Here is an 11,320-nt window from a genome sequence, read left to right as displayed (position 1 = left end):
ATGGCTATTAGTCCTTACATGCTCTATTTTTTTAGAGCATTGTATTTAGTTTTGTTGTACTTGTAAATTAATACATGCAAACATATGCAGAATTCATAGAGAGTAAAATCACTTCTTGCCTAAAGTCATAAACATGAGTACCATGTCCTTGTATAGTATGCAAAAGAAAAGCAAATATCAAGCCTTTGAGTGTCAGTTAGGAAAGTCTGCCTGATGTCAATAGCATCTTGCAGTTTTATTATAAGGACAGCCTGAAAGAACATTATGAGGAAGTTTGGTTTTTAAAAAAACAGACCCCATATAACGTCTGAGAACAGTAATATCACTATATTCTTTGGAATTCACTTTCTTTAAAGCACTTGATAATATTCGCCAATAAATTATCTAGCATTTCATGAGATTAACTGTTAGAAAAGAGAACTTAGCGAACAGCACATTGCTATAACTCACAAAATCCGGTAATGGTCATTTTGCAACCAAAACCACAGCCTTCTACAGCCTCCAGTGCACTGATTGCAGTTGTACTCTTAATCATTTGTTTTTTCACAAGTCCTCAGCCCAGTTCCTGAATAACTAGCACCCTGACATTTTATTCCAAACCTCCTAGTCTGTAATTAAGTGTTCCAATAACTGCATTATTGATTTATTTGATTTCCCATCTTATTGACTGAGACCTCGTTTATTTTATGTTTTAATGAAAATGGTTGGGTGATTTTAGGGTCATACATAACCTTGCTGTTATTGGCTACTACAAACTTCACTTTCCCACAGAGCTATCAAGTAAGGGTGAACTGTACAATAGCGCCATCTGGTGAAATACAACATAATTTTTGTTTTCTTATTTCTGTCAGCTTGTACACAGCAATACTTCCTTCAGAAAGCTTCCTGTTGTTGGCCAAGATCTTTCTTGTATTTTTTCACTACATCTTTGAAAAGAAACACAACCAATGGAAAATGTGAATTTTCATTACATCTAGAAAACCTAATTTCCATTTATTTTGATTTCATTTGTTACAAACTATACATTGCTCCAACAATTATTCTTCAAATGATTACTGTCTTAAAACAGCAGGTTCAAGATAAAAAGCTAAAAGCAGTACACACAGCATGTTCTCTATGGACAGATGGCTTAATGAGAGTAATGATTAAAGAGTCTCTGTGCTTGTCTGACCCCTGACAGATAGGCTCCATGGGTGGTAGAAGTTCACTTGGAACCTTGGTCAAAGGTAAAAAGCCTTTCCAAAAGAGTGGAGGCTGTTATTACAACAAAGGGTTACCAACTCCATATTAATGCCCATGGTTTTGGGCACATATGGGTATAATAATCAGGTGTCCACATACATTTCGGCCATATAGTGTATGTATAGCCTCAGACTGTATGCCGTTTTCAAAACCTCTGAAACAAAATCTGAAACCTTGTTTCATGTGACTTCTTTTCAAAACATTGAAAACTTCAAACCTCTAAGATACGGAACTTAAGCAGCACATGGAATTTAAAACAGTTGTGTATTAAATAAAAAAGTATTAATAGCAATAGTACTAATAGTACTAATAGTAAGTTAGATACCTTGCTGTCTGAGGCTTTCATTTGATAAGGAAGAGGTGCTGCTATTGCTTTTTGTTTTCTCACGCTATTCACCCACTTGGGAATAAAGGAATAGAACCCATAGACATAAGAGTCATGACCCCACTTAGTGATCAGAACTTTGGACACATAGGAACAGGCCAGCTAGTGAAAGACCTGAGTAATCTTTCAAAGAAAAGGCATAGTTTTCAAATATATCTTTTTTTTAAAAAAAAAAAAACTTTACACAGATAACAAAATAATAATATGGGACAGCATGATACTGTAGACTACCTTACGCAGATACCAACCTCACTGTCCTGCAGTGTCTCCATACGAAGAGCCTCTCTGCAACAGGCCACAGTGTCAAAGCCAGAAATCTTTTTACACCATGTCTCTTTCCAGACGTCTTCTTTGTCTTGACTGCGATAGACTGACTTATCTTCAGGTCCCTAGTTCCACACAAATTGGTTTCCTGCACAGTCTTCTGGCCAAAATCGTTCACTTACACACAGGAAGATCTTGTACACTGTACCAAAGCTGAGCCTCTCAATAGCATCCAGCATTGATTTTGGTAAGGCAGGTTCAAACATGGTTCATGCCTGCTATTTTAAAAACCCCAGAGACAGGGCTGGCCCTAGCATTTTGGGGGCCCTAAGCAGATTTTCAAATGGGGCCCCCATAACTACGGTTTCACCTAACCACCCCCCCATCCCCCAACATACACATAGCTGATTATGATAATTTACAATTACCGTGGTATAATTTTTTTTTTATTTTGTAAATGATGTAATAGTATTACTATAAAAGCCTAAATATTTTAGGTCTATATTAGTTCTATTTTAGTTGTAGTTTAGGTTTATTTTAATTTAGCAACTGTCGTGTATATGAAAATGATTTAACTGACCTGCATTTTCATCGGATGCTTGTACATTTTTCGGAAAATACTTCAAAAGTGCATGTTAACTGACTTTGTGTACCTACGCTGAGTTAATAACTGTTTAACAATGGGAGAAACTCACCTTTGCTACATAGTATACTGCAGCAAGGCCACATGATACAATTCCACACAATAAGACATGTAGTAAGTCATCGCCATAGCACCTCCGACTGGCGATAGAATTGAGGCTAATAAACAAGTCATATGTCATACACAACATATATAGTCAGAATGATGTCAATATACCCGTGATATTAAATGTTGAAATCTGGATCAGCATTGCCATGGTGGGGAGATCAAATAATATGTCAAACAGGAAGTGCGGCATAAATAAATGTGACATTTTCTCAAGAGCATTTCCTGAAGGCAACATCAAAAGTCCTGCTGTAGCAAACCCTGTTAATAATATTAAGGATAATTAATTACTATGACTATTTAAATTTTTTCACAGCCATACATTCATTCATTATCTCAAACATTCATTAGGACTGAAAATCTGAAGTAGGCATTCAGGTAGAAAGTAACTATTGCTAATTGTCAGTAACATGGGCAGTGGTGGTAACATGGGCAGTTCACCATCTCTGCTCCAGGGGCACTGTATCATGGCTGACACTGTGCTCTGACCCCAGCTTGAACTCAACTTTGCCACATGTAATACCACAGCAAGCTTCCATGATAAGATTAAGTCGACATGACTCAGCCAGCTGAGTACGACAAAACATCTTTATATGTTTGCAGATATATGTAGCAATTTTGTTCATGATGAAACCCAATGAATATGTTATTCTTTAAAAAAAGACAGGTCACCATGACTAGATGCTCAGTAATAATGAAGCTTACAAATGTATACCGGGCCAGAGCTCTGAACAGTTTGGTTATTTCCCTGTTCATACTAATTCTGTAATGCCTATAACTCATGGCAATTAACAGGTAAATCTCATGTCTGTAAGTAGGGAACTCTCCAAACTGTGCTGGATCTGATCTCTCCAGGACTGGAATTGGAGAACCTTGTTCACAGTCTGGTATGTAACACTGCCATATATGGTAAAGCCCATCAATCAAGAAAATACAATCCTCCTATGAAGTCATCCTCTATGATTGAGATAATAACAGCAAAAAATGAATGTATTCTTATTAGCAACATTAAAAACACTGTCTTACAAATTCCCAAATTACCAATGACCTATTTCTGACAACACTGATTCCTCTGACCAGAATACTGCTGCAAAATGAGCTTTACTTCAGTATTATTAACAAAATGCAGCAAGAAAAGTTCAAATCTCAACTGTGCCACTGCCATCCGTGCCCAGGTGTCCTAGAGAACAAAACTGCCGTGCTCTCTGGGTGGAAGGCATCAGAGGGACACTGACCAGTCGGGGTATCTGTGAGCACATGTACCTGAAGAGGACAGATAGAGCTTTCCTCCAAGCGTGTTACACTGCCTTGTGATGCAGAATGAGCAGCAGTTCAAAAAGATGCAGCGGTTGACTTCAAGTGTGTTGGAGGAAGCATATGTTTGCTCTGCTCTTCCCGGTTGGTAGCTGTCATGTGATAAGGGAGAGTTAGCTAGTGGATGTGAACTGGCAAAGTGACCAAAATGATGAGAAAATGGGGGGGAACATACAACAAGAGAGAATTAAGTATCATTAGACATTGACTGCAGACAACCAAACAGTGAAACCACTGATTGTCAAGAGTCTTTGTAATCTAATGTACTAATATGACTAAGGTGAAAATAATAGTAATTGTAAGAAATGTGATAAAGTAGCAGTAGTAGTTCTTCCAGTCAAAGATGCATTGGATACAATTGACATTCAGCATTAGACCAGCTTTTTGAAATAAATATGACCAGCCTAGGACCCCTGTGACTGAAGCCCAGGTAAAAACTGCCTATCTAGTAAAATCTCATATTTGTGCATCTTCAAAACACTAAGAAACCAGCAAAAACATTAAATCATTTTAATTAGATTATTCATTTTGATGAACATCACAGACAATTCAATGTTCTTTGACACTATATTCTAATTTTATCCTCTCCATCCCACATTACAATGTGTTTCAGTATAACTGTAAACAACTGAAATGATCCAAAATGAAATAACCTACCATAACACATCAAGAGAGAACCTGAAAGATAGCATCAAATTGATGATAATTGATGACTGACATAGAGAGCAGCAAATTATTTAATAATAGTCACATACTGTATATCTTCTGCTTAAAAAAAATGCCTCTTTTTATAAAAGCCACATAGCTAGACCAGATCTACTGATGTTTGAAAATCCAAATCAATCACTTGTTATGTAATGACTCAAATAAATGCACAGAATCAGTGAGCACATTAATGCTTTTTTCTTTCAAGTATGTTGAGTGCAACCTCATGTCTACAAACCAGATAGTGCAAAATGCATCACAGTTGGGTTCATTCTTCACTGAGACAAAATCCTGACTTTCAATTAAAATCATACATGTAATATGAATTAGGGTTCATTGGTTCACCCAGAGAGGAGAGAACTCCTAAGTAATGGAATTGCCTAAACGGATAGAAAATTGCCATAGAATTTGGTTCAAATATCACTCAGTTTACTTAAAATTTACAACCTCGTCATCAGGAAGGAAAACATTGCATCAGTGTTGGTCCTATGGACAGAGTGCTTAATGAGAGTAGTGGTTAATTAGTCTCTGTGCTTCTCTGACCCCTGAAAGATAGGCTCCATGGGTGGTGGTGTAGAAGTTTACATGAGTTGCTTCACCTGCAAACAGCACCTGCAGAGGCTTCAAACACACACACACAATCATCCAACTTAATACTGGTCAGATCTATATGAAATGTATACCTCGCTCAGCCAAAGATAGCTACATACAAGTATTTCCAACACTGTAACACTGACACTGTGCTAAATAAAAAAGTTGAAGTTGTACCTTGCTCTCCGGGACTTGACTAAAAGAAGGAAGAGGTGCTGCCAGTGCCTCATGCTCTTTCACATTCACACAGTGAGGAACGAATGTATAGGAGCCTTGTACATGTGGGTCATGACCCCACCTGGAGATCAGAACTTGAGACACATCAGGAACAGACCAGCCAGTGAAGGACCTGAGCAATCTTTGAAAATAAAAAAAAGCACAACTTTTCAGCAGCGTTTATAAATATACTAGTAACAAAAGTAGCATTTCTAAAAGACAATTTCATATATGTTGTACCTTACACAGGTACCTCCAATCTCACTGTCCTGCAGTGTCTCCATATGAAGAGCCTCTCTGCCTGTGATCCAGCCGCAGAGCACTGTAGGGTGACGGGCCACAGTATCAAAACCACAGATCTTTTTAAACCATGTCTCTTTCCAGGCATCTTCTTCATCTTGTCTGCTATAGATTGCCTTATCTTCAGGTCCCTTGTCCCACACAAGCTGGATTCCTGCACAGTCTTCTGGCCAAAATCTTTCACTGAAATACAGGAAGATCTTGTCCACTGTGCCAAAGCCAAGCCTTTCAATAGCATCCAGCTTTGATTTTGGTAAGGCAGGTTCGAACATGGTTCTTGCTTTTTGTTTTAAAACCCCCAGCGATACAGTCACAATCACATGGTCAGTTTCAATGATCTGATCATTTTCACAAATCACTCTTACAGGATGGTTCTCTTCTTTGCCCTCATCCCCCTTGGAGTCCCACTGGATGCTTTTTACTTCTGTATTTCTCAGAATAGTTCCTGAAGGCAGGGCTTTCAGAAGAATGTCTAAAATTGCTTGATAACCCCCAGGACCCAGGGAGTTAAAAAAGCCTCCCTCGAGAGCAATGTAGTAACCAATCTGAGATGCAGACACTTCATATAGAGAGGCAGCCTCATCTGTGCATTCACTTCTTTTACACCATTCGAAAATTTTTGATTCATCTTCTGAGGTAGCTAAAGGTGATTCAGCAAAGGACACATCGAGATAATCCCCCAAACTCAGGACTCTATGTTTGTCCTCCAGCTCTGACTCAAAGGCTTTCGAGGTGAGTTTACTGAACAGGGAACACACTCGATCAACAGTGTTAGTTGAAAGCTGTTTCCCACCTTCCATGAAGAAATAATCACGTGGAGTAACTGAGTGGGGCAAGCACATCATCTTGCTTGCTGCTATCGCCTCGACCAGCAAGTCTTGCTCTTTGGCTAACTGGTAGAGGGGATTCCCTTCCTGTCCATGGATCCAGTTAGCACCAAGTTCAATGATGTTCTCTGTAAATGGTTTCATAGTGCACACTCTCCCTCCGACTCGCTCTTTAGCCTCAAGGATCTTGACATTCTGAAATCCAGCCTGGACCAAAGAGGCTGCTGCAGCCAAACCTGCAAATCCTGCACCCACCACCACAATCTTGGTGTCTCTGGATACGGTATTCATACTCGATATTCAAGGCAACTATAGCAGAAATGGAAATTAAGCTTTAAAATTAGCATACAATTTATTACACCTGTCACTTTAGTTATTTGTTTAACTTAAAAGTATGGTACTTACATAAGATTTCAATGAACAATACTGTTTGCACTTCTCTAGCAAAGTTATCTGCCAACTTCCAAAATGACCTTTGGAATTTAGAGACTGCACAGTAAACTGTATATAATAAAGTTTAAGTTTATGACATAATCATAGCTAATGATCTACCGGTGTTCCCTCTCCACTGGTTTTGCTGGTTTTTATTTTTTATTTATTTATTTTTGGGTTGTTTGTTTGTTTTATTTTTGTTTTGTCATATGACTGTATACTTTTGTCATGATATGTCACATTCTCAGTCAGCAGAATAAACAATTAAATCCAATTCAGTTCTATTTGTATACCACTTTTACAATAGATATTGTCACAAAGCAGCATTACAGAAACGCAAATGTAGATTTAGATTCCTAATGATCAAGCCAGAGGTGACAATGGCAAGGAAAAACACCCTGAAGCCTTAAGAGGACCCAGACTCAAAAGGAACCCATCCTCTTCTGGGTGACACCCGATAATGGGATTATAAATAATTTCTCTTCCACAGTTGTAATAAAAAGGCAAACAGTACTAAATGTGTTGAAAGGATGAGCATACTGAGTTCAGTATGAACATATTGTGAATAAGAGTCCTGGGGGAAGCACAGGACAGTGTTTGTGATTACAACAGCAGGTACAAGTCCATAGTATCCAGGGGAGATTATTCACTGAAATAAGGGTGAGAACTGGGGATAAACTGTATTTGGGAAGTGTAAATCTTTACGGTATCCATGTGAGGCGGTCCACAGCAGCTTAAGGTGAGTCACAAGTGCAGAAGCTCCAAACAAAATAAATCTCAGGATGAATCAGGCAAATCTGGAGGTCGAGAGGAATCACATAGCAGGGGTGTGTCAGGATCAGTCACATCAGAACTGTACTTCTGTGGCACAAGTTCATTTTCATCAGTGTGGCAATTCAATGGTTCTAAACAGGGTTGCCAGATACGTTTGCCGAGTAATCCTTCTTTTACTTCTATGACTGTAATGCAAATTCAGTAACTGTCTGTTTACAGTAAGTGTACAAGAACAATACATACTTGATCTTGATCCATTGCCTTAGCAACGAGACATGAAAGTTTATCATTAGTAAATGTTTTCTTTATTCACTTATTTTTCCTTCCGCTTTTCCTGGTGTGTTCGCGCTGGCAACAGACTGACTAGTAAATATTTATACTATACCGGATTACTGTATTACAACAAAATTGATTCGAGTTTATCGTAATTTCTGTTTTATGTTTTAAGAGCAGTTATATAATCCCAATTTTCATTCACGTCCACAAAAACAATGGAAATAGGGATTCCTCTAAAATACGGCAACAATATTCGCAAGACATACTTCCGGTCCGTAGTTTTTAGGCCCTGACAGAAACAAGATGCGAAACTCTCTGTGATGAACGTTCCGGTTATACGGAATGAAAATGTTGGGTTTAAAATGTCTATGTTTAGCTTATCTTTGCCTGAATGAACGCGAACACAATATAGATTTTTTATACAGTGTAGATATTGTTTTTTTTTTTATCAAAAAAAAAAAATAGATGCATAAATCTGAGCGTTATCCAGTTAGTCACCTTGTGAGCCACCAGGCGGACCGGTAATATACCGAGCACTTCACTGTGAACAGCGGCTTCTGATCTTTACATATTTATATCTGAACTTTTAATATTTATAAAGTAACGTGTTCATTTCCTTGTTATGATGGTTGTACTTCTGCGAAATCTGCAAAACGTTGTTCGGATTCGACGTGCCAGACTGCGCAAAGACGTGGAGACGCTGAAACGCATTTTGGGCGTTCAGAGATTTGACGTGGGCATCGTGTGTGTGGACAACCGCAGAATCCAACACATCAACAACATCTACAGGAAAAAGAACATGCCCACAGATGTGCTCTCATTCCCCTTTTACGAGGTAAAGCCTGCCTATGTGACTATTATTAACGAAAAATGCTCTTTTGCAAATGCCAAGGTCACTTTCCTTAAATAAAAAGGCGATTCTTTTCCAAAGGACCTGAGGCCAGGGAAGCTCCCATGCGCCCTTCACAGAGATGAATATAATCTAGGAGATCTTTTCTTGGGAGTAGAATATGTAATGCATCAATGTCAAGAAAGATCCTGGGATTTTCATGCAACCCTCACAGTAAGTATATTCAACGTCATTTTACAGTAAATGATCATAGAGTGTAAGACAGCTTGCCTACTGTTGTTGTCCAACAGGTAGTAGCTGCACATGGAATCTGTCACTTGCTTGGGTACAGACATGAGACCGAGGAGGAGTGGGAAGAGGTAATAAAATCAAAGACACACGTGATGAAAAATCTTCCAGACAAAGTTTAAGAGGATGAAAGATTGCAGATTGCACCAGAGTTACTGTTAAGTTATGATGACTAGGAGTCATTTTAAGAGTCTTTCCCAGAGAATTAATTTCATCACCAAAAATCTTGCTTCAGAGCAAACATACAATTGGTCTAAACATGACTACATAAAGAATAAAACATATAGGGACTTGCTGTTACAGGAAAATAATCAATGACAGGACAGTGTGATGCCTTACCACCCAAAGGCCAATAGGTGTATCACAGTTATTTGCTAACAATTACAAATTTCAATTTATTAATGCACACTTGCTGCTGGAATGAAAAATCAACACCTGAGACAAGAAGTCTGAGGTCAGGGTTCTCACCCAGAGAAGTGTAGGATGCTCCCTTCGGGTGAGAGGAGATAGCTTGCCCCTGTTTACCAGTCAATCTACATCACTATCCTAATCTATAGTCATGAACTGTGGCTAGTGACCAAAGATTAAGTCATGAGTAATGCTGGCAGAAATGAGGTTCCTCTGCAAGGTTGCTAAGTGTACTTTCCGTGATAGGATGAGGACCCAGGCAGTACAGGAAAGCCACTGAGCTGAGCCACTGCTTCTCAGAATCGAGAGGAGCTAGCTGTGGTAATTTGGGCACCTTACAAGGGTGCCCCCTATTTGGCTCCTGGTAGAGCCATGGGACATGTCTGATAGTGCACAATGGCCCTGGGGCAGACATAGTACTTGTTGTGAGATCATATCTCACAGTTGGCTTGGGATCCTGCAGGAGGAGCTAGAACCTGTTGCTAGGGATTGAGAAGTCTGGACTGACCTTCTCAGCCTGCTACTACCATGACCGCATATTTTATTAATGTACGTCATGCTTTTGAACTGTTACATTTAACGTTGTGAAGTGTAATGAAATTCCCTCACCAACCACGTTCTCTCCAAATTAACATGACCAAAAATATTACTGGAAAAAAAATCGAGAAGTCCATGGTCCTGAAAAGACCAAAAATATTACTGGAAAAAATCGAAAAGTCCACAGTCCTGAAAACTCCCATGGTGTAAAAACTTACTATTACAAAGTGGTGACATTGGAGGCTCAAATATTTAACTACCTACAGAACACTATCATATTGATTATACACATTTCTAAACAGCCCGTATTTAGTCTGTTTCTAGCCTTAGATTATGTGGATCAGCTGCCACGCACATCTCTGTGAATGAGCTGTTACTACAGAAATGATAAAGTATTAGAATGAGCATATTAAAATAAACCTGTGACTTGCCTTGCAAACTTAATTGGAACAACAGTCGGAGCTGCTGGTAAAATTAGAATTCAACAGCACTGTAGTATGAGTGAATAATAAATGGTAGGTTAAAAAGTAATTGGTCACACTGAGAAACATGACAACTGGTGATACATGTTCTGTAATTCAAGAAATGAGTCTGACAAGGTCGATATTTTACATGTTAATTTGTTCTATTGACAGATGTTTCAGAAAGAAAATTACATCCTGCGTGAGTTCAACAGACTAACCGGCAGTCATCTTGAGCCTCTAACAAAGAGATGCACAGGAGACCGGTGACATTGGAAAGGTTGCATTGAGAACACTGGACTTAAAAGCAAATAATAAAAGACAATCACCTTCATCCAACCTGCTTTGCTACTAAAGCATGATTTAGTTAACATTGAAACAACTGTGTATTCCTTTTATAAATAAATTTTATTTTAAAATGCACTTTAGGAAGCCAATGAGTGAACATTATGCAACTAAAGTTTATCACTGTTTTTATGAGAGCCATACCTTAAAATATGATACAGAGGTCACTATTGTTAATATGCAAATCACCTCGACAGGTAAGGTAACAACAGAATGCTTAAGTACATGGTCTTGGGTTAAAGTACTGAACATAGTAAGACAGGAGACAATATACCCAAAGACTTGCACAAATTATAGGGTCATGAAATAAATATTCACATGTGCTGACCTCACAGGAATAGCTTAAAGGCTTAGGCA

At 38.6% G+C, this 11,320-nt stretch overlaps 2 protein-coding genes across 7 annotated transcripts; one reads left to right on the top strand and one right to left on the bottom strand.

Moving 5' to 3' along the window:
- Positions 1 to 4,449: 4,449 nt before the first annotated feature.
- zgc:66484 (uncharacterized protein LOC327557 homolog) lies at positions 4,450 to 8,336 on the bottom strand. Of its 4 annotated transcripts, XM_034304590.2 has the most exons (5): positions 8,042 to 8,336; positions 7,730 to 7,821; positions 5,706 to 6,901; positions 5,427 to 5,607; positions 4,450 to 5,279 (listed from the first exon to the last, which is right to left on the bottom strand). In XM_034304590.2, exons 3-5 carry the CDS (start codon positions 6,881 to 6,883, stop codon positions 5,160 to 5,162), a joined length of 1,479 nt encoding a protein of 492 aa, XP_034160481.1. In that variant the 5' UTR covers positions 6,884 to 6,901; positions 7,730 to 7,821; positions 8,042 to 8,336; the 3' UTR covers positions 4,450 to 5,159. The 4 variants fall into 4 exon arrangements, with proteins under 4 accessions (XP_034160481.1, XP_034160480.1, XP_026768250.1 ...); XM_034304589.2 differs by having other exon boundaries at positions 5,706 to 7,885; XM_026912449.3 differs by having other exon boundaries at positions 6,998 to 8,305.
- A 49-nt stretch (positions 8,337 to 8,385) lies between these two features.
- Positions 8,386 to 11,041, top strand: ybey (ybeY metalloendoribonuclease). Of its 3 annotated transcripts, XM_026912454.3 has the most exons (5): positions 8,386 to 8,595; positions 8,753 to 8,909; positions 9,006 to 9,137; positions 9,215 to 9,283; positions 10,793 to 11,041. In XM_026912454.3, the coding sequence occupies exons 1-5, from the start codon at positions 8,540 to 8,542 to the stop codon at positions 10,886 to 10,888; spliced, it is 510 nt and encodes a 169-aa protein (XP_026768255.1). In that variant the 5' UTR covers positions 8,386 to 8,539; the 3' UTR covers positions 10,889 to 11,041. The 3 variants fall into 3 exon arrangements, with proteins under 3 accessions (XP_026768255.1, XP_026768254.1, XP_026768256.1); XM_026912453.3 differs by lacking the exon at positions 8,386 to 8,595 and having other exon boundaries at positions 8,602 to 8,909; XM_026912455.3 differs by lacking the exons at positions 8,386 to 8,595; positions 9,215 to 9,283 and having other exon boundaries at positions 8,602 to 8,909.
- Positions 11,042 to 11,320: the final 279 nt, after the last annotated feature.

The sequence above is a fragment of the Pangasianodon hypophthalmus genome, chromosome 5 (assembly GCF_027358585.1).
Source record: "Pangasianodon hypophthalmus isolate fPanHyp1 chromosome 5, fPanHyp1.pri, whole genome shotgun sequence".
NCBI lineage: Eukaryota > Metazoa > Chordata > Actinopteri > Siluriformes > Pangasiidae > Pangasianodon > Pangasianodon hypophthalmus.
The sequence above is the reverse complement of the archived record's forward strand: the minus strand, read 5'-3'. Positions and strand labels throughout refer to the sequence as shown.